Here is a 22640-nt window from a genome sequence, read left to right as displayed (position 1 = left end):
GAGCCCAAACATTTTGCAATAGCAATAGTGTTTTGTTTTGAAGAGCTGTGTGTAGTTGCTTGCTTGGTTGCATAAGTGGAAGGCCCACCCCTTGCAAGTCGTTTAATTGCATGAAGGCTTTTTCGTTCACACATAGATGACACAACGATATTCGGAACGGCCTCTTTAGCATTTGGGACAGTGACCGAAGTCATAGTTGCAACTGCGTCCAAAATAACTTGTGAAAACCTTTGTATGTCAATGCATGTGAGTTTGTGTGTGTGCGTGCATGACTATACTAATAGGTGTGCATCAACTATTTTCTCTTGAGCCTCATATAGAAATACTATGGGTACTATGCATTATGCTAACATATAATTGCTAGGGAAGATAGGTCTAAAAGCATGCTTTAGTTTGCAAAAGAGAGTGCTTGGCCAAGAGTTCCTACAATTAAAACGTGCACGTTTGGTTTTCTAATTGTGTGCGCGTCATTGGTACATGTGTGCACATATATTAAAATGTGTGTCATGACCCCTACCCAAAGAGAAGATTTCTTTAGAAGTTTGCACAAACAAATTCCTTTACAAGCTTTAAAAACAATGTTATCTTTCAGCACATAAAAGAAGCCCAACTATGGACCGTTTTCAAAAAATTTACTTTGATTAACTTTCACCACTCAACTTTCAATGTCACATCTAAGGTCCCCTACCCATGAAGAATCGATTCTCTCAATAAATCCAAGAGATAATTTGAGAAGCCTTTTAAAAAAAATTAACTCTAGAAGCTTTAGAAATCTATTTTGGAAAAAAATCAACATCACCAACCTGATGTGTAGGTGGTGGAGGGGATGTCCCTGTAATGCGAACAGTTGCTGAGATCCACCGATTGGACTAGACTACCTACAATCAAGAAGCCCAACTACGTTTTTAAACATATTGCTTTAAACTCTTTATATCTTTGGAAAAAGTATCCTTAATAGGAACTCCAGCTACAACCATCGTAGTACACACACACACACACACACACACAACAAATTCAAGAGAGAATTTGAGAAGCAGGTAGCCATAGCTATTCGTGCATGTGTAAAGCTACAAAAAAATGATGACTAGCTTTCGGATCGTTACTTTTCCTCATTAGACATATGATCTTTCCAAGTAAAAGAAACTCTAACTACAACCATCATAGTATGTACACACACACACACACACACACACACAGAGAAAGAGAGTGATTGTACTAATAGGCGTGCCTCAACTATTTTATGTTGAGCCTAATATACAAATACTCTTGGCACTATGCATTATGCCAACACATAATCGCCAGGGAAGGAAGGCCCAAAAGCATGCTTCAGTTCGCATAGAGAGTGCCTACAATTGTGTGCATGTCATTGATACACATGTGCAGGCATATTAAAATGTGGGTTGTGAGAGCGCTATCCTTTAAGAAAAGAGTTCTTTAAAAGTTTGCACAATGTTAAATTTCAACACACACATTGACAAAGAGAAAGAGAGTAGCTATTAATCCTTGTTGGGAATTCTTGCACATCTAACATCCAAACTTCTCTTTCACCTTAAAGCCCTTGTGTGTGTGTGTGTGTTGATTGCTCATCCATTCAAAATTGCTTATTTTCAATTAGAATTCTTACAACATTCCTCGTTTTTTATGCATGTTCGCGATACGAGGGAGCAACGGGATGCAAGATCGAAAGATGATGACACCTTTATTCATATAGTTGTAGTAAATTATAATATGGACATCATCAAGTCAAAAATAAATCGCAACCCCTGATATTTGCAGGGAGGATTGGGTCCTAAGGGACCTTGTGTCGTGTCTCATGTCCACATTTTTTGTCATTCGCTTTCTTTCTTTAAAATTTTGATAAAATGCTACGATTGAGGTTCAATTTTGAGTTAGTAGGCATGATGAAAACGCTATCTATCGTCGCAACCTAGTTTTTTAAATTATAAACAAGGTGGCGATATCACTCTGGCCCTGTTCGCCTTCATCACTCACCATCTACTACTGTTGCTCCTGCTGGTCTTCTAATGCTTGTTGTGCAAGGCTAAGGGGGTAGGTACTAAGTACTTCCAATAAAAGAACTTGCTAAAACAAATTTAGTAAGATGTGGGTTAGTTCCTATTTGGGTCAAACATTCCTAACTAAATCATTAACCTAAGACCTAAACCTAGTCGGGATTAACCCAGGCCAAAAATGCGGTCATAAAAGGTGACAAAGATAGAATCCATATGGAGAGGTGAACAGAGGACCACAAGGATTAACCAACAATTCTCCAATTTATAGTCACCAAGAGCTGCAGAAGAGAGTGCAAGATTGATTGTACTTGAACGACATCTGAAAGAAGAACAAATCTGCTCACCAACAGCTAACAATGTCGTTCAAGAAGAACAAGTCTGCTGGAACTACAATCTCTCAGTATGCTCTTGCTTCTCGCGATCACACGAGAGCTTGATTTTGTTTGTTGCACCACCAGGGTGGCGCCGGATCCTTCAGCTCCGCAGCTTCTGTTTCACAAACACCCATGATGATGTTGATTATCATCCGTTCCTCAAGAGGCTGCTACGCTGCTTCATGCTCTCCAGACACCATCATTGAACAATGAAGATTGAAGCTTTGTCAGGAGCAGCTGCGCTCGATGGACACTAGGACAGTGTTCAGGCTTTTGGGCATGACGCATTCGCACAATCGCAGGTGCGAGAAAGGCCTGGCACAGCATATTATGTTGTGCCTCTTGAGCCGAGGAAGAAGAAATTTACTGTACACTGTCCGTGAATTGCACCCGTTATTTCATTACCATTGGTAACAGCGCCTTTGACCCTTGGGATACTCCCCGGGCCGGCCAGAGAGAGACAGAAGGAGAGAGAGAGAGAGAGTAGTGTGTAAGGCACGCGACGCGTTCCCCACGAGAGAGAGAGAGCGCGCGAAAGCGCAAAAATTTACTACCCAAGAACCATTTTACAGTCGTGGACTGATTCGCAACCGTTTGGCCTCTGCCCCAAGCTTTCACCAATCGATTAGTATTTATCATGCTCTAAAGAGCTCGTTCTCTGTTTAAGCATGGCGAGGGCGAAGAGTTCTGTCACAGATCGAACGCCACTTCTTCGTGGTTCACAAAAGGTGCTCTTCCCACCTTGTAGCTCACTCTTTGATAAAAAAAAAAGCCTTCGCTCCGTGCAGTATCCCGGCCCTGCAATTGTTGTTCGTCTGTAGATTTAAATGTTGGTTTGCCAATGCAGACCTGATTGCTCATTGCCCCAAGAATTTTGTGGATGCTATTAGGAAATATAGGAAACCTATAAAGACGTGCCCAAGGCAGTTACAGGCTCAGCTGCGGTTGGCCAACGAAGTCAGCTATGATTTTTATAGAAGATCCGTGGAAGAATTTTATAATGCATATTAATCATTGCAACATTACATGAGGGATGTATTGTTACTCTGTCGTATTCCTTTCTTGGTCGCAAGACAAATTCTAGTTAGTCGGTTCAGAAATGCAAGCAGATCTAGTTTTTCATATTGATTGCAAGCTAGATACTCGTGGATGAGATACCTTTGAGATTCCTTGACATGTGTGAATACAGAGTGCATTTCTAATGGACGTTTAAATAGTATTCCTTGCGGACTCGCAAGTTTTCAAGGACTTGAACCATTGGGTTCAACGTTCTTACTTTCGTTGTGATGCATTGTGTGTCTATTACATCAGTTCTTTTGTTTGCCATATTCTTTAGGATTTGGGGAAAGTAAAAATGTAATTCAAGAGGCAGTTCGAACAGACAAATAGAAGCATAAAAACAGCACTCCAAAAAAGTGGAGGGAGGCTAATTTTGTGAGGTCATTTAATGTCGCTCATGTTTGTTTTGTGCAATTAACAACGAAAACGTAGCATTGCAGAGAGGCTTCTATTGCAAAAAGAAAAGCATAATGCCATTTAACTGCGAAACATCTCATGATGATAAAACTTCTCTAATTTATCATAAATTTACAAGATCTAGAGGCCATCGAATTGAGAAATATCTCATGATGATAAAACTTCTCTAATTTAACATAAATTTACACTGACAAGCAAATGAAAAGATTGCATTTACACAATTTATGCTTATTGTCAAACTGCCAACAAAATAGGAAAAATGGGCCAAATATTGATTCTACCAGCAAACGAAGGGGTTAGGCTGTCCAAGAATGATGAGATTGGTTTGATGGACCAAATGACATTGTTTTGGTTAGCCATATCGAGGTGTGTCACACCACTTCTCCAATTTAGCCCTTATCACATCTCTTGGCATCTATGTCTACCCACATTGATACATTATGCCTTCACTCCTTATTTAAATAGCATGAATGAGTGGCATGAGAGAGAGAGAGAGAGAGAGAGAGAGAGAGAGAGTTTATTAAAGTCTACGAAAGACCGATGAGTCTATGACAACGAGCAGAAGGGTGGAGCTACTAAGCGAGCATCATCACCCACGCTGAGTGCTAAGTCCTAAGAAAATACAGTCATATATCGTCAGTAGTGGCATCATCATCATCCTCATCAGTATGATGCGGTCTCATAATGGTGTAGGTGTCAGGGGGAGGGCGAGGTCGTGTGGATGTATAGCCAGTGATGGAGCGCTGGCGGCTGTCTGTGGGCGCAGTCCTTCTCGATCTCCTGGCAATGACCCTGCTCCTAACCAGAGCTACTGTAGCTCCTGTGGGCTGTGCTCCAGGTTTGAACAGGGATGAGAGGTCACCAAGTGTAATCTGTGTGTCTGTCCGCTGTTGAGTATGGCGTGTCTCAGACTCTTGGTCTCTGCTGTGTCTCCCATCAGGGACTGTATGATCCATACGGTCTGAGTGAAAAAAGCCTGTCTCCGCATCCTGAGTAGGTGCTCTAATTGCCTCATGAAGGAAAGCAGCAAGGCACCCCTGGTATGGGTATGAAAGAAGCCTGGAGAGGGGCCCAAAACCGTCTTAGAAGAGACAGTGATATCAACCACAGATCTCAAAGTACACGGGGCATCTGAATGCGAAGTGCTCCTCTGACTCGACCTCTTGTCGATCACATAGCATGCATATGCGACACTCTCTGGGTATCCCCTCAGTTCGTCTGCTCTTGATACGGAGTCGATGTGATGACACTTGAAACTGCCCAATAGCGATCCTCAGTGAGTGCGGTAGGTGGATCCGCGTGTACTCTGGGGCCATAATGGAAGTTGAAACCCTCCTCCAAGATGTGGAGACAGTGGTCTCTGTAGAAGCTGAGCTTCACTAGAAGCTCCCTCGGCTCCAACCATGTCCTGAAAGTGTGTAGCTGTAAGATGTGTGCAACATGGGCTGGGTCCAACCTTCCCATGGGAGTGTTCGCTGTATTACACAACCAAAAGGCTGGAGCACAAAGAGAACCGGAGTCAGTTGGGCTGATGGTCTGACGTAGAGTACGTAAGTGCGGCAGAGGTTTGTTTTAGAGTGTGGGCTGATGGCCTCTTTTCTCATTGGAAAGAGGCCTTACAAAATGGTCCATTGAGAACAATGCATGTATTAAAATGCAGGGAGTAGAATCAAGTAGGGGGCATGCCCACTGCATCTCATAGATGATGCATGTTACATTTCTCTCTTGTTAAATTGAACCAGGGATTATAATAATTGCTAGTCGTTGATCTAACTTGTTTTATGAACACCCCTTTTCTTGCATGTTGAAGACGGATCTCTGGGGTTCTTGGGCATAATGGAGATGGTGGTATAATGGTGATGGAAGGGGAAGGGTATATATATATAATCGTGTGGTTTACTTAGAGACATCTTTAACAAACACCAAAAAGCAGAGGTTGCATGCGCGTAGGCCAACTAAAAATAGATATGAGGTCATTTTTGACATGTAGAGCTAATTTTGAATCTATTTGGGATCCCAAAAGGAGGTAAGGTCGTGTTGTTTTGGGAGGAGGTTGTTTGTGAGGTCTAAAAGCTGCTTTGGATCACTTCTTGGTGCAAGAGAGTAGTGGGATGGTATTTAATACATGTAGTTTTGTAGATAGGCGAGTGCTGTAGTACCATATTTGAAGTTGCATATCAGTTTTTTTCAAAGAAGTTATAGATAAGATTGAGAGCTGAAACTTTTTCTTTTATAAAGAATCAATCTGAATTTTGTATCAAATGTTATCACTTCTGCATTGAATGCTAGTGGGCTAATAGTTATTACATCTATAGAGAGAGAGAGAGAGAGAGAGAGAGAGAGAGAGAGATCTTCTTTGAGATATTCCTGGCTCTTGTAAACTTCTTGTAAAAGGCCATCTTCTCCTTTGGCTCTCGAATGGGCTCTTCTTAATGGTCACTTCTTTGCATAGTAGATTTGAGGCATCAGTAAAAGGCTATCTTCTACTTTATCTTTCACCAAAGTTTTTCCAACATTACCAGTTCTCTAAGGGTCACTCCTCCTTTGTATAGTGGCTTGTCAATTCTTCTTTGTATAGGAGCTTTGAGGCATCTATTCCCCAAAAATTCAACCTATCAAGTCCTGTAAATGAGCCTTTGTCATAATTCAGTTGCTTCAGTTGCTTGGAGAGAGAGCCTATCCATCTTTGCTGTTGGCATAATCCTAATGCATGCCTCTTTCAGCCAAAGAGCAAGTGAGCGAGAGAGAGCGAGAGAGAGAAAGGGGGGGGGGGGGGGGTGGCTCAAAGTAGATTAGGGATAGACTGTATACTCACATCAAATCTTGAGGTCTGTTATGGGCATCCACCACAGCACATGGAACGGCTGCCTTTGCAGGCAGCTCTGCAGCACTGCAGCCAAGCATTTTAGTAGTCAGCAGATGACAAAGCAGTCAAAAAACACAGAATTAATGCATTGACTTTTTGGCCGACTTGGTCAATGGTCGGCATAGACCAGCTGACTAGGGACGACCAGTCCAAACTAGAGTGGTTCTGAGCCTATAAAAGGCCACAAACCCCTCATTTAGGATGAGCCCAAACGCAGTCTTCAGCCAGCAGTTCAGCACCAGCCACAGCAGGTCCTCAACTTGAACATCAGTAGGGAGACAGAGCAGAGGAGCAGCCTGCCTCTCATTCTCACAGGAAGGGTGTCCCTTCATTCAGTATGTTCTCCACCTATAAGCAACAGTTGTATTGAGCCTTCTGGCCCAGCAATAAGATATTAAATACTCTCTTCAGAGGGAGGGGGGAGGGGTGCTGTTGCAAACCAATCTTGCCTCTCAGACACAATCACAACAAAGCATACGAGTATTGTTTGTCTTTTTCTTTTCAGTTCATGTGTAGAAGATAATAGGTTTGAGAGAGAGAGAGTTAGTCATCTTGCCTATTACATTGGTATCAGAGCTTCAGATTTTTTCTTGAGAGTGTGATGCACAGATCAGGGAAGGTAGGCTGGTTTATGGTACACACACACTCCGGCAAATCGACCATGAGTTCTGGAGAACCTTCCAACCCAGTTGACCCCACTCCTTAGTGAGAGCCTGTTCCATGAAGGTACTGTTCTCATATTTGCATGATTTTGAGAAAAAAAGCAAAGCCAACATACGGTTGGCCTCCATACACTGGTTTATGGTTTTTTTTGCCTAGGTTTAACGTGGTCCCCTTCCGTATATCAATGTTAAATACCCCTGATCCCCGTTACTAATTCAATCAAGCAGTAAAGCTATCACATGATCCATTTATGCAAGGTTTCTTTTCTTTCAGCATTATGAATGTATTTGCATGGGATTACACCGATTTAAAAGGGCCCCCCTTGCATTTATGTCAACATTGAGTAGCCTTCATTTCCAATGCTAAGCCAGCAAATAAGTAGAACTATCGCATGAATTATGCAAAGGCTCTTTCCTTTGTGTATATGGATGTGATTGTATGGGATTATACTGAAGTAAAAGGGGTCCATTCCCATATACGCCAACGTTTGATACCCTTGATCTCCAGTGCTTAAGGTTGTGTACGACCTCTATGCTTGTAGGATCTTCCATATTTCTGGTTAGCTGGTACCTTGTGTGAAGCAATAATCCCAGGATAAAGAATATCAGTGAGACAGGATGTTAACTAATGTTTGCTTGGAATGCTGTGCACAGCTGTGAAACAGCACGCATGTGACAATGCAAGGGTTCTCTCATTTCTCTACTATGGTGTTTTGTGTGTGGCAGCATATTGGCAAATGAATGTGTCATCATTAGAAAGCTTTGTATAGTTACGAATTCTAAGAGAATCTTTGAAGTTATTATCCTTTCTAGTAAATTTCCACAAATTTGATGCTTGCTCAACCAATCTTGTCCTTTGAGCATGTATTGTGAGGGTACTTTCCCGGAGAAAATTTGCTTGAATCTTTGAGGTTCTCATCATCAAATTGATGTGCCCTTTTATACAGAGTGGATGGACTCAAACTGGTTCTACAGATGTTAATGACAAGGTTGTCTCTGACCTTGAGGAGGGTAACGTTCTAAGCGTAAGTTTTTACAACTGATCTATTTCAATGTTATCCATGAATCGCAGGCGCTATGTTTTTTTGAAACATTCATATGTGTAACTGTTCTGTTTGGGGTGGGTTGGCTAGCAGCCAGCAAATGTCGGATTCTCTCGAATTTTGCGACTGGTATCACACTCTCTCTCGGAAATGGGGATGTGTACTTCGAAAACCAGAAACATACTCGACTCTGTAATTTTCTAGTTTTTCCTTCTTGAGTTTTCTGATGAGTACCTATTAACATGCCTAGGGCAATGCCTTCTGGTCTACTTGACAGGCTCGACCTGAGACAGGAATGCTGATTCTTGCTACCATCGCATTGTTTGTTTCTTCTTTATCAAACATATTGCTGGTAAGTGCAGATGTTTTACATTGATGCTTAGCAGTTTTCAATTGAAAAGTTTCCATGATACTAGTAATAAAGGACATATGTGCTGGGGCATTAAATACATGTCACAGCAAGTAAGTGCAACAAAAACAATGATTTTTTATTGCTTATGTTGTCTATCCTCTTCTTTTGGTGTGATTTATATAGCTGACACTACTAAACATTTGGATAAGCACGGCTACATAGATCTATACTCGTTTGAATATCATGGCGAGCTTCTATGGTGCGTCTTCAACCACAAGGCTCTAGCTCAAGTGTTGAATGTTGAAATTTAAGTATTGTCTTGCAGCCAACGTTTGCAGGACAGATAATAGATATTGTGAATGGTCAAAGTCAGACAGAAGATGGAAAGGCTGAAGCAATACGGGATGTTAATAACACAGTTTTTGAGATAGTGATCATAGTAGTCATAGGGTACTCCACTACTATCCCATATCTTGATTTCTTGCTATTGTATCTTGCTGAGAAAAATTAACGTTGGTATTGGGGTTTTCAGGTTTTTTTTAAAATGTCTGCCTTCCTAGATTTTGTGATATGGAGTATTCTGCCTGCAAACATCAAGGAAGGCTCTACTTTTCTATTCTGACGGTTCTAAAGAGGGCTTTTCGAATAGGTCGATAGCTGCAGCCATTCGATCATATTTATTCACTGCTGCTAGTGAGCATGTTGTAGCACGTCTGAGGAAGAATCTATTTAGCCACCTTATCAATCAGGTGAGGTTGCGTTATTTTTCTGCTTTATCATGCTGTTCTCATGAGGTATGATGTTATATGTATGCTTTCCTTCAACTACGGGTATTGAATATAAAATTAACTTCATTATGCAGGAAATAGCTTTTTTTGATGTGACAAAAACAGGGGAGTTACTAAGCCGACTTTCTGAAGACACTCAGATAATAAAAAATGCTGCTACTGTAAATCTTTCAGAAGCCATGCGCAGCTGCGCAACATCATTGATTGGTCTTGGGTTTATGTTTCAAACATCATGGCAATTAACGTGTGAGTGATTTCTACTAAGCCTGTATCTGTTTTCTCATTGAGGGAATCTTTTGATTACTTAAATCTTCTGTGAATTGCTAAGCAAAGATGCAGAGAACAGATTCTTTTCAAAGATTGCAAGTTAACAGTGGAACTCCACGAATACAGGCGCTCAGGGTAGACCACAGCACTGGCTCTCATGGCCTTATGCACAGAACCATTCGACCCTCTACCTCAAAGAGCGGATGATATTCACGAAATCTCTAGCATAAAACTTAGCAGCCTCAATGACATGATGGACCTTTTGGTTTGACCTTCATTCTCAGTAGTGCTGATATTCATTGCAGCATCCAACCTCATAAAAAAAGCCCTCCAAAATGGATCGCTAAATTTGCTATCCTGGTCACTAACAATTCCAGCTTGTGGCCCAGAACATGCTCCATGAATAGGTTTGCTAATTCAAGAGTTTCAAACTCCTCTTTGGTTGGAATAAATCAAGCCATCTTGGTTAACTGATCAACAATTACCCACACAAAGTTGTGTCTTCTTTGTGTCCTAGGTACTCCGACAATAAAATCCATGGAAATACTTTCCCATTTGCTAGATGGGATGTCCAAAGGTTGTAATAGACAGTCTATCTTAAGATATTCAGCTTTCTTGACCCGGTATTTTTTGGCACTTCGATACATAATCTAGACGTCCTTATTTATTCCAGGCCAAAAGAACAACCTTTTCAAAAGTTTGTATGTTTCGAGTTGTCCAGCACTGTGACTATCCTAACACTCAAAAAGAATTTGGCACCGTATGTCATTATTATTCGGGATACTTATTCTACCTTTGTAGAGTAGGTTCACCATGTCTCAATATTATAATTCTTCCATTTGAGTCCTTTCTTGCGAATCTGTGGTGTATCTCCATTGCCATGTAACTCCTGAATGAAAGCTTCTCGATCTTCTCTCAATAATTACTTTCCAAGTTTGAAAAAGTGAGGATCATGTTCACATTTCCTTGTAAGGACGAAGTCATTTTGGAATCGAGTATAGCTCAATTCATCCAGGTTGAATTTTCCCGTTCGGTATGTCAATTGGATATCAAATTCTTGTATTCGGCCCATCTAGTATGATATTTTGCCATTCCCAGTGAATGTGACAAATATGAGAAGTTCCCTCTATCAATTTAAACATCGACGGCAGTAATCATGCTTTTAAAAGTTCTTTTGAGCACATATATATTCAACATCTTCTCTCTAATACTGTGATGCTATAAAAAGGAGAGAAAAAATCATGTAAATTCATCATAACATTGTGAACATAAAAAGATAGGAAGAAATGTTGACCGAGGGTAGAAGATCCAGAGGAATAATTGCGCATGAAGAACAGGAAAACCGCAAGAGGAAAAGGAGGGTACATAGGATGTTACCGAATGCTCAAGTGTGTGTGAAACTATATGTGAGAGCATATGTTTTTACCATATCTACACCCACCGTTGTCCTTAGATGACGTTGGTGGGGTTTTCATAGTAGCTAGTCCTTGCTTTTCGTGATGGAGTTTATGGTTTTCAACCTTGTGAGTGTCTGTCACATGAGATTGAAACTGCACTATGTGTTGTGCTTTTAGGTGATTATCTTCATCTCGATATATGTTTCCACCGTATTAGTGGACATGCAAATTCACTTTGTGAAGTTTTCATCCATGTTGCTGCTTGCTGATATTCTTAAGTTGTGCATTGCGCTATTAGCTAGATTGTCTAAGCATTTTTTGCTTAGAAATGCTTCTTTGGGAGACACCAAAATGAACTCGTATAGTCTCCAGAAGCACTTGCAACTTGAAGGAGGATAATGTGGGCTACTTTTTGATTAGCCTTCTCCTTTAGTGCTTCACCTTCAGAGTGTTGTTTGAAAGTATCCTTTGCTTGCAGCTCACATTTTTTGAATCTTGCAACATGTTCTTAAGGCAACTTTATGATGGAAATCCTAATTGAGGCATTTCTTCTTGCTGCGAAAAACCCCATCTGTTGGAAGCCTTGAGAAAGTACAAATTCAGAAATCCATGAGGCCCTGATGCTGCTTGTTTTGTAGCCCGCCTCTCTTAGGGTCTCAACTCACTGCCAAGACCACTGTGCGGCGCGGAAGCAGGTGCCAATAGCTACAGAAGAGAGGTATACAATTGGCAGATACCTCGATCACCTGCACGCCAAGCCTTGCAAAATTGCTGCTAGAGTTCTCTATACCCTAAATGGCATGCTGAGTATAGATGATATCATGTCAAATACCTATGAGAGGGGTCCGCTGTTCCTCTATAGCCAGGCTGCATCTGGCTACCCAAATGTGCAAGGCAATGATGCCGGGAATCTCATCTCCCAAACATTGTCCTCCGTCAAGGGCTTTGAGTGCCATCAAGTAGGGGAGGCCTCAAGGATGTCCTAACTAGTGACTTGTTCACCATCAATGAGATAGGTTAGCGAGGTCATATTGATGGAGAAAGCATACCTCCCCTCTGTCAACCAAGCCACCATCTCCAAGGTGAAAATCCCACGGATCCTTTGCACCGTAGTCAAGCTCCTAAGGGAGCCCAAGAACGAGGGCTAGCTCCTCAAGGCCCCCATGGGCCAATAGCAAGAAAAAATAGATCTTCTTCGGGTGAAGGTTGGGGTCCAACGCTTGGACCAAATTGTAGTAATGACCTCCGTGGCAATCTAGTAATGATCTCAGTGGAAATTTGCTGCTCCACCCAGTGGCCCTCCTTGGATGGGTCCAAGTTGAGGGTCTCCAATTGTCGTTGTCTGCCGATTTGAGTGGTGTATGAAAAAAACTTCAATTTTGCTATCTGGATGACTGAAACCACCCCTCAAGGTCCCATTGAATCTCTTGAGGTGGACAACCCTCCCATAGCCAAAAGTACCATTGAAAGAAATTATTTGGGGAGGGAGAGTTCTCGGCAAGGCCTTTGGGGAGGACCGATGTCGGAGCTAACCCTTGAGTCAGAAGAAGGGGTGGGAGAGATGCAGATGGAAGAGGGGGTGCTTTGAAGCTTTTGTGGGGGGGGGGGGGGGGGGGAGGGGAATGGAGATTGGCTCCCTCTTCAGGGGAGTGCTCTAAGGTATCTCCTCCTACTATTCCTTGCCTTGAGATTGTGGAGGAGGGGAGGGTAGGTGTTTTCATGTGCTTCTCTCTTCTAACTCTGCTTGTTGCATTCTTCTTAGCATCATGCCTCTTTCTCCGGTTCTGGACTGGGATCCAAGCCATACTTGGGAAGGTAAAACCTGCATCCATAGTGGTGGGTGAGGAGGATGCTGGTTGGGCTTCTGCTACCATGGTCTTGACTCACCGACTTGCCTTGTCCCCCTCCACCAGCAACCTCGAGTAGGCCTTGGCTAGATGGCCACGCTCTCTACAACAATGATATTGTCCTAGGAGCCCCACAACCTCCACCCGTTGGAGCACATCCCCTTTGGAAAGGCTATCCAAAGAAATGTTAGAGGGTAGGGTGGAGGGGTCCATGACTACAAGTTGGACCTTTGGTACCACATCATCCATGAAAATTGAGACTGTTGTTTGGGGGCGATCACAAATTTGGCCCCAATTGAGAAGATGATACTCTTGTTCGCTTGTGGCATGCCTTGAAATCGCAGGGTCACTAGGTACCTCACGATCTTATGACATGTCTCCATGTCATCAACATTGAAGCCATGTAGCAAGGTATGAAATACAGCAAGTGTGATTCTGTTAGAAAATACCCAACAGAGGGTACACGCAGCGGAATACCTATAGTAATGCCCAGGAGCTCACACAATGTGGTGTGGGTGTGGAATCACAAACTTCTTTACTTATGTGCATTCAATAGATGTGCAGACTCATCAATAGACAATTAACCAACCAGATAGAGAAACCACCAAAATATATATATTTCCGTCCAAAACTATGGACACAATACAAGAGAGATCCATAGTCCCACCAATGGTGTGGTCCTCTGATCTTACCACAAGGTCCTTCTCCTATCAGCTGGCTATCTCTAGACTCGAGCCCGCGTGCTCCACCTGGAGCTTCTGTAGACTTTCCGTCCTTTGACCTCAGCTCCTTGCTGCCCTAGAAGACAGCCAAGGTCTCAGCCTCACACTGAGCTAAGGCTGCAGCAACACTGGTACTCCTTCAGCTTCTGGATGTAGGCCCCAAGGGTTGTGCTCTGCTTCTCCTTTCTGCTCTGCTGGAAGCTGTACTGCTGGATGCTGAAATGAGGCAAGAGCCTCTCCTTTTATAGGCCCTGAGGCCTGGCAAAAATACCGACTGGTCAGCCCTATTTTTGCCGACTCAGTCTGGCTGAAAACCGACCTGGTTGGCTGTCCCTACCAGCCCAACCAGGGCCCTATATAAGGGACTTCACTAGGCCCTTTTCAGCCTTTGTTCCATGCAGGGACCCAGCCCTCTTGACCAGCCTAACCAAAGCCTGGTTGGCTGGCTCAACCAGCCCCAACCAGCTCTACTGTTGGCCGACCTGTTTGCTGATCTGTCCCGCCATATTCCTGCGCCATCTTTAGGGTATGCTGCAGGCCATGTGCCTACCCACACACCTTGCCAGATAGCTTGCCATGTAGGCGCCTGTACACCGGGATACCCCGCCATCTCGTGCTGCTCCAGATATGTCTCTTCTAGACCAGATCTATGCCATGTATGCATCGCCATCTGCCATGGTCTCGACGCCATGTATTGCAGCCACTTTGATGCGTCCAGGTACTTTCCTTTTTCTCTCTTGGGCACATCCTGCCCTAGGTCTCCCTCCCCCATGCTCTCCTCATTTGGGGGCTTACAGATGGGGAGGTGACCTTTCCAACACCCCCTCTCACCGACACATCTTGGCCCAATGCCAACACGTCGATGACGATGCTCCAGTAACTCCCTAATCGTAGTCCTCTAGAACCTTTCGGTGTCGAAATCTTTTCGTGGCTTTTCATCCAGTGGCTCTTGCTCCACCAGGTCCGGTTCTGCTTCCGCACACCATCCTGGTACATAGGTCCACCATCTCTGGTAGCACCTCCTGGCACCACCCCCTTTCGTCACATTCCTGCCTTTGAATTCGAGCAACCCAGCCTCCACGATCTTCCAGTTGTCCCCTTCATAATGAGTGAACAACCTGGAGTCTTCCAGGCACCATGCTTTGAGGGTCTGTTTCAACCCGTCCTTCCTTTGGCAAGGTCTGCAACAAAAGTACATCTCCAGATCACCTGGACTGCGAACTTTAAACGCACCTAACTGAACCTGAGTCACCCTCCTTCTCGCAAGGGCATAATCCTCCAGTCGTGGAAGTCGATTCCCTAGAGCTTCTGAATCAGGGTCATCCTTCAGCAAGGTCCCTGCCTTCAGGGTCCCACACCTGTGAGCCTCCTACTTGGGCTCTGACACCATGTTACGAAATACCCAACAGAGGGTACACGCAGTGGAAGACTTATAGAAATGCCCAGGAGCTCACACAGTGTGGTGTGGGTGTGGAATCACAAACTTCTTTACCTATGTGCATTCAATAGATGTGCAGACTCATCAATAGACAATGAACCAACCAGATAGAGAAACTACCAAAATATATATATTTCCGTCCAAAACTATGGACACAATACAAGAGAGACAGATCCAGAGTCCCACCAATGGTGTGGTCCTCTGATCTTACCACAAGGTCCTTCTCCTATCAGCTGGCTATCTCTAGACTCGAGCCCGCGTGCTCCACCTGGAGCTTCTGTAGACTTTCCATCCTTTGACCTCAGCTCCGTGCTGCCCTAGAAGACAGCCAAGGTCTCAGCCTCACACTGAGCTAAGTCTGCAGCAACACTGGTACTCCTTCAGCTTCTGGATGTAGGCCCCAAGGGTTGTGCTCTGCTGCTCCTTTCTGCTCTGCTGGATGCTGAAATGAGGCAAGAGCCTCTCCTTTTATAGGCCCTGAGGCCTGGCAAAAATACCGACTGGTCAGCCCTATTTTGGCCGACTCAGTCTGGCTGAAAACCAACCTGGTTGGCTGTCCCTACCAGCCCAACCAGGGCCTTATATAAGGGACTTCACTAGGCCCTTTTCAGCCTTTGTTCCATGCAGGGACCCAGCCCTCTTGACCAGCCTAACCAAAGCCTGGTTGGCTGGCTCAACCAGCCCCAACCAGCTCTACTGTTGGCCGACCTGTTTGCTGATCTGTCCCGCCATATTCCTGCGCCATCTTTAAGGTATGCTGCAGGCCATGTGCCTACCCACACACCTTGCCAGATAGCTTGCCATGTAGGTGCCTGTACACCGGGATACCCCGCCATCTTGTGCTGCTCCAGATATGTCTCTTCTAGGCCAGATCTGTGCCATGTATGCATCGCCATCTGCCATGGTCTCGACGCCATGTGTTGCAGCCACTTTGATGCGTCCAGGTACTTTCCTTTTTCTCTCTTGGACACATCCTGCCCTAGGTCTCCCTCCCCCACGCTCTCCTCATTTGGGGGCTTACAGATGGGGAGGTGAACTTTCCAACACCCCCTCTCACCGACACATCTCGGCCCAATGCCAACACGTCGATGACGATGCTCCAGTAACTCCCTGGTCGTAGTCCTCTAGAACCTTTCGGTGTCGAAATCTTTTCGTGGCTTTTCATCCAGTGGCTCTTGCTCCACCAGGTCCGGTTCTGCTTCCGCACACCATCCTGGTACACAGGTCCATCTCTGGAAGCACCTCTTGGCACCACCCCCTTCCGTCACATTCCTTCCTTCGAATTCGAGCAACCCAGCCTCCACGATCTTCCAGTTGTCCCCCTCATAATGAGTGAACAACCTGGAGTCTTCCAGGCACCATGCTGTGAGGGTCTGTTTCAACCCGTCCTTCCTTTGGCAAGGTCTGCAACAAAAGTACATCTCCAGATCACTTGGACTGCGAACTTTAAACGCACCTAACTGAACCTGAGTCACCCTCCTTCTCGCAAGGGCACAATCCTCTAGTCGTGGAAGTCGATTCCCTAGAGCTTCTGAATCAGGGTCATCCTTCAGCAAGGTCCTTGCCTTCAGGGTCCCACACCTGTGAGCCTCCTACTTGGGCTCTGACACCATGTTAGAAAATACCCAACAGAGGGTACAGGCAGCGGAAGACTTATAGTAATGCCCAGGAGCTCACACAGTGTGGTGTGGGTATGGAATCACAAACTTCTTTACTTATGTGCATTCAATAGATGTGCAGAATCATCAATAGACAATGAACCAACCAGATAGAGAAACCACCAAAATATATATATTTCCGTCCAAAACTATGGACACAATACAAGAGAGACAGATCCAGAGTCCAACCAATGGTGTGGTCCTCTGATCTTACCACAAGGTCCTTCTCCTATCAGCTGGCTATCTCTAGACTCGAGCCCGCGTGCTCCACTTGGAGCTTCTGTAGACTTTCCGTCCTTTGACCTCAGCTCCGTGCTGCCCTAGAAGACAGCCAAGGTCTCAGCCTCACACTGAGCTAAGTCTGCAGCAACACTGGTACTCCTTCAGCTTTTGGATGTAGGCCCCAAGGGTTGTGCTCTGCTGCTCCTTTTTGCTCTGGTGGATGCTGAAATGAGGCAAGAGCCTCTCCTTTTATAGGCCCTGAGGCCTGGCAAAAATACCGACTGGTCAGCCCTATTTTGGCCGACTCAGTCTGGCTGAAAACCGACCTGGTTGGCTGTCCCTACCAGCCCAACCAGGGCCCTATATAAGGGACTTCACTAGGCCCTTTTCAGCCTTTGTTCCATGCAGGGACCCAGCCCTCTTGACCAGCCTAACCAAAGCCTGGTTGGCTGGCTCAACCAGCCCCAACCAGCTCTACTGTTGGCCGACCTGTTTGCTGATCTGTCCCGCCATATTCCTGCGCCATCTTTAGGGTATGCTGCAGGCCATGTGCCTACCCACACACCTTGCCAGATAGCTTGCCATGTAGGCGCCTGTACACCGGGATACCCCGCCATCTCGTGCTGCTCCAGATATGTCTCTTCCAGGCCAGATCTATGCCATGTATGCATCGCCATCTGCCATGGTCTTGACGCCATGTGTTGCAGCCACTTTGATGCGTCCAAGTACTTTCCTTTTTCTCTCTTGGGCACATCCTGCCCTAGGTCTCCCTCCCCCACGCTCTGCTCATTTGGGGGCTTACAGATGGGGAGGTGACCTTTCCAACAGATCCAAGGTATATGAGGGAATTCTGGTGCCGTCCTAATCTAGGCTCCATTCTCAGACTCGGTGGTTAGTGGGGATTAGGATCACCAGGTACCTATGATTGCTCTATCCTTGAGCTCCTATATTGCATTCTCAATCTGCTTCTTGTCGTCTAGTGTAAGTGTGATGTCAAAAGAGGTGGGCATTGAGGATGCTGCAAATTGAGCTCATCTAACAGACTTGGAGGGGTAACGCTAACATTGAGGTGCGAATTGCTCCACAAAGAAGGAAAGTATGAAAAAAGGAAAGAAGGGAGGGAATGGAAGGCGAGAAAGGAGGGGGAAATTGAAAGAAAGGAGGGATGGGAAAAAGAGGGATAGAGAGGCATGAGTGAAAGGAAAGGGAAAGGGAAGGGAGAAGAGGGAAGGGAGGAGGAAAGGACTGAGGGGTGGGGAAGAGAAGGGAGAGATGAGGGAAAGAGAGGGAGAGGAAAGGAGGAATCTAAGGGAAAGGCGAGGGAAATGATAAGGAAAAGAAAGGCCATGGAGAAAAAGGGTCAAGGCGCCTTTTGCAGTCCTTTCCAGCCTGGAATGGCACTATTGAACAGTCTGTCAAAAACAAAAGAAATCCCAAGCACAATGAGCTGCTGTATGGCCCCTTCATGACACCCATTGAGACAGGGGGATGGGTTGCCATGCGAGCTGTCACCAAGCTTGACGGGGAAGCTGCTTGTGCACCGAAGAGCAGACTACAAGCACCACAAGGGTTGTCGCATTGCTATTTGCTCAGCCAGAATGGGGCTTTGGTCAAGCGGGTGGAGAATCCACAGCAAGGGGTGGCATAATACCTTGAAAACCCCACTAACGGTGGTCCAAAAACCGAGATCTGAGGCATTTCTTTAAGAGAAGCCCTGTGAAAAAGGAATCGTTGCTGAGGTTGTGCTTCTGTTATGAAAGGCCAGTAGCACAAGATGAACCGGCATTGACACATTTATTTGAGTCCATTTTGTTGAATGTTTTGCAATAATCTAAATACATGGTTGACATTTTGAATAGTTGGACATGAGAAGACCCATGTATATGCCGAAATAAACACAGCACTTTTGGAGGATGGAGTCTGATACTGTTTAGCTTGTTAAATCCTTGCTATAATGTGTTATATTTTCCAGTGCTTGCTCTGGCTATAGTCCCTGCTGTCTCCGTTGGCATAAGAGCATTTGGTCGTTACCTCCGAGAGCTTTCACATAGGGCTCAAGCTGCAGCAGCAGTTGCCGTATCAATTGCAGAGGTGTTTTTTTGCCACCAGTGGAGTGAAATTGCCTTTATGTTATGTTGGGAAATATTGTGATTTAATTGCCTTTCAATTCTGGCAGGAATCCTTCGGTGCACTCCGTACAGTCAGATCATTTGCTCAGGAAGAATTTGAATGCTCCCGTTATGGCGGAAAAGTATCAGAGAGTCTAAAGCTCGGGCTTCAGCAAGCTGTATGGATGCATGATTATTTGTGTTTACAGCACTTTTACTTAGTTTCCAAATTTTGTATAGTGTCTGTAGTTTGTTGATGTTTTAGGCACATCTATCAACGGTTGCTGCATTTGGTTATTTTGTGCAGCTTGCAGTTGGATTTTTCACAGGGGGTGTTTCTGCAGCATCGACTCTCTCCATTGTGGCTGTAGTAGTTTATGGAGCTAATTTAACCATTAATGGGAAAATGACAACTGGTTCACTTACTTCTTTCATATTGTACAGCCTAACAGGTTTGTGGCCCATTCAGGTTTAAAGTAGCTTTAGAACTTGACTCTTTGTGTGTGTCTCTCATTCTCTCTCACACTATTGTTTTTCCAGTTGGAATGTCTCTTGCTTCCCTTTCAACCTTATACACGACGGCTATGAAGGCAGCTGGAGCTAGTCGGCGTGTTTTTCAGCTCCTAGATCGTGTTTCAACAATGCCTAAGTCTGGCGACAAGTGCCCACTTGGGTAAGAGCTTTGCAGTTAATACTTTTTTTTCGAGTGGAAAAATGGCAGGGATAGCATCCAAGGTTTGTTGGTTTTGCTGTTGCACAACTTTGAGATTAATAAATGACAACAATAAATATAATTGACAATGGGGTGTCTTAGAGGTATGAGATTGAACTAAGAGATGGCATGGGGATCTTTTATGCGGCATTGAATTGACACCATGAGCTATGATGCCCTATAGGATCCGTCCGTAAACACAGTTCAAAACAGAATCAGCAAAACAATAAGACAATCAATAGGCAACTCACCTCCCAGCCACCCCCGAGCACATTGGCTAGAGATCCGACTCCCACAACCTTATGCCTCTAGCTCAGGTGCCCCATAACAGTAGAACCCATTCCAAGGCAATCTTAGGCACATCATCTTGTACCACTCTTATATTGAAGAGCATCCGAATTTATCAAGCATCACTAGCTAAATATAGCCAATTGCCCTTTGCTATGCCGTCTAGCTTGCTTAGCTTCTCAAAGAGCAAGGTCCTGTCAATGGTTTGCCGTACCCACGAAAAACTTGCAAAAGTTATATTCTAGTCTGCAACATTTTGATAAACACAGTTTTGCGCAAGCATAGATTAGATTCAAAGAGAGAGATTGACGAAGAAAAGAGCTCACTCTTGTACCTTGTTCCTATAGGTACTCCGAATTCTGGTTTGTCGTCGCTAGCCAAAACTCGGGGAAAGAAAGCCAATCTACAGGTTGAAGGAATGTATATGAGGAGGCAACCGAGAAAGAGAGAGAGAGAGAGAGAGAAAGAGAGATAGAGAGAGAGCTTCTTCAAGCCTTTGCTCCTAAACAAAATTGGGAAAATTTTCCTTTTGCAAACTAGCAATTGAATCCCAAGTTGAGTCTTCCTCAAACCTAACTCCAGATTTAACTTATTCCTAAGTTTCCATTCCCTGAAATTGATAACTCTTTCAGGTCATGTGGAATATAGGTCAAGTTCTCAACCACCATTGAGATATAATTTTTCCAATCGGAGGCCTCTTGGAGACATATGGTCGAAGCATATCTTCCAAGGCTAGATTCATACTCTCTGTTTGGCCATCATATTCATGATGATCAACCGAACTCATACTCGGAGTTTCCTATTTCCAAAACACTTCCTGCTAGAAGTGCCCATAGAACTTCGGATCTCTGTCATTGACTATGTCACAAGGAAAACAATATAATCTAAACAATTGCTCAACAAACTGGTAAGCTTGCTCAACAACCTTTACAGTTATCTTGGTAGGTAAAAGCCTTGCAATCTTTGTCAACCTATCCACCACTGCCTAGATAACATCATGCCCTCGACGAGTTTATGAAAATCCGACAATGAAGTCCATGGAAATATTTCCTATTTACGTCCAGGGATATTTAGATGATGCAACAACCCTTCAAACTTTAGGCCGCCTTGTTCACTCCACACTTTTGGCATTTTACCACATAGTTGGTAATCTCAGCCTTCATCTTAGGTGAGTAAAATGCCTGTTTTACTAAGTCATAGGTTTGTTGAGTTTTTGGATGCCCTGTAGTTGGAGAATCATGACATTCATATGAGATCTTTCTCCTAACGTCGGCATCATTAGGAACACAAACCATTCTGAATACATAATTTACTACCCGCCACTTGAGTAGATGGTTAAATCAGGTCAGCTCATATCTCTGTAAAACTCAAAGAGTCTACCTCATTGATGCGACTCAAAGCATCGACTTGTAACCATGCCGATACCTAATCTCCATGTCGAATTCTTGCATCAACTCAACCCCTCAACTCAAGTTTATCATAGATGCACTTGATAGACTCATGGTCTATCAATACAACAAAATTGATATGAGTATCATCTAGCTTTTTACTTTCAAAAGGTATAGTCGGTTCTCTTGGAATAAAGTGAGCCTCACAAATGATAAGCTAGGATTTGGTAAGGCTAATACATGTGATTCTTTCACCTTAAGCTTGAGAGATTGAAAAGCATCATCAAGCTTTTCATTCTAGGAAATGGGACTGTTCGACCGAAGTCCACGCCCTTTAAGGAGGTTTGGTTGTCAAAGAGGAGGTTTGGTTGTCACGGACTTCCTTGAGAAAGATAGTAAATCCTAGGAATGCCCGAGCATTTGAGAAATAGGCCTATCCAAAACCTTTTAAATTCTTTGATGATCAACACTCATGCCCTCTCGGAAAACTTGTGTCAAATATACAGGGAGTTCTTTATGAAAGAACTCACTCTTAGACTCCTTTGCGTACAGCTCTTGCCTTAGTATCTCTAATACAATGTAGAGATACACGACGTGCTCGTCAAGATAGTGACTATGTACAATAGTATTGCCTAAGAATACCAACGGAAATTTCTCCAAATACTCTTGAAAGATATCGTTTATCATCAGCTGAAATGTTACAAGAGTGTCCAAAAGGGAGTACTAGGTTTTTATAATGTAGACATCTTCCTTACCTATGCGTAGCTAGTGATAACTAGAAAGAGAGTAGAAAGAGAGAGCAGTATCTTTACAAAAGGGTCATCCAGTGGCTTTTGAAAGTAAAAAGTTACACCATCCTCAACAGAATTACTTGGCATATGAGAAGGAACTATATGCTATAGTTTATGCTTTGAAGAAATGGAGGCACGATTTGTATGGTGCCAAGTTTGAGATAATTTTTTATCAAAGAAAGTATTAAGTGGATTTGCATTTTGATAGAGCTTAAAGGAAGAAAACCTA

General features: G+C 44.1%; 1 protein-coding gene across 1 annotated transcript in view; it reads left to right on the top strand.

The window, feature by feature from the left end:
* The first annotated feature begins 2640 nt into the window (after positions 1 to 2640).
* LOC147896706 (ABC transporter B family member 25-like) overlaps positions 2641 to 22640 on the top strand; it is a 33245-nt gene continuing 13245 nt past the window's right edge. The window contains exons 1-11 of the mRNA XM_087381450.1: positions 2641 to 3114; positions 8338 to 8415; positions 8524 to 8562; positions 8711 to 8785; positions 9111 to 9235; positions 9435 to 9534; positions 9648 to 9819; positions 19097 to 19215; positions 19301 to 19411; positions 19540 to 19684; positions 19773 to 19905. Of these exons, the coding sequence (XP_087237576.1) occupies positions 3055 to 3114; positions 8338 to 8415; positions 8524 to 8562; positions 8711 to 8785; positions 9111 to 9235; positions 9435 to 9534; positions 9648 to 9819; positions 19097 to 19215; positions 19301 to 19411; positions 19540 to 19684; positions 19773 to 19905 (1157 nt within the window). The 5' untranslated portion in view covers positions 2641 to 3054. The remainder of the gene's footprint in view (positions 3115 to 8337; positions 8416 to 8523; positions 8563 to 8710; positions 8786 to 9110; positions 9236 to 9434; positions 9535 to 9647; positions 9820 to 19096; positions 19216 to 19300; positions 19412 to 19539; positions 19685 to 19772; positions 19906 to 22640) is intronic.

This window comes from Dipteris shenzhenensis, chromosome 11, assembly GCF_047967505.1.
Source record: "Dipteris shenzhenensis isolate YYH24624 ecotype China chromosome 11, Dip_SZ_1.0, whole genome shotgun sequence".
In the NCBI taxonomy this organism is placed as follows: Eukaryota; Viridiplantae; Streptophyta; class Polypodiopsida; order Gleicheniales; family Dipteridaceae; genus Dipteris; species Dipteris shenzhenensis.
Note: the sequence above shows the minus strand (reverse complement) of the source record. Positions and strands in the feature narration are given on the sequence as shown.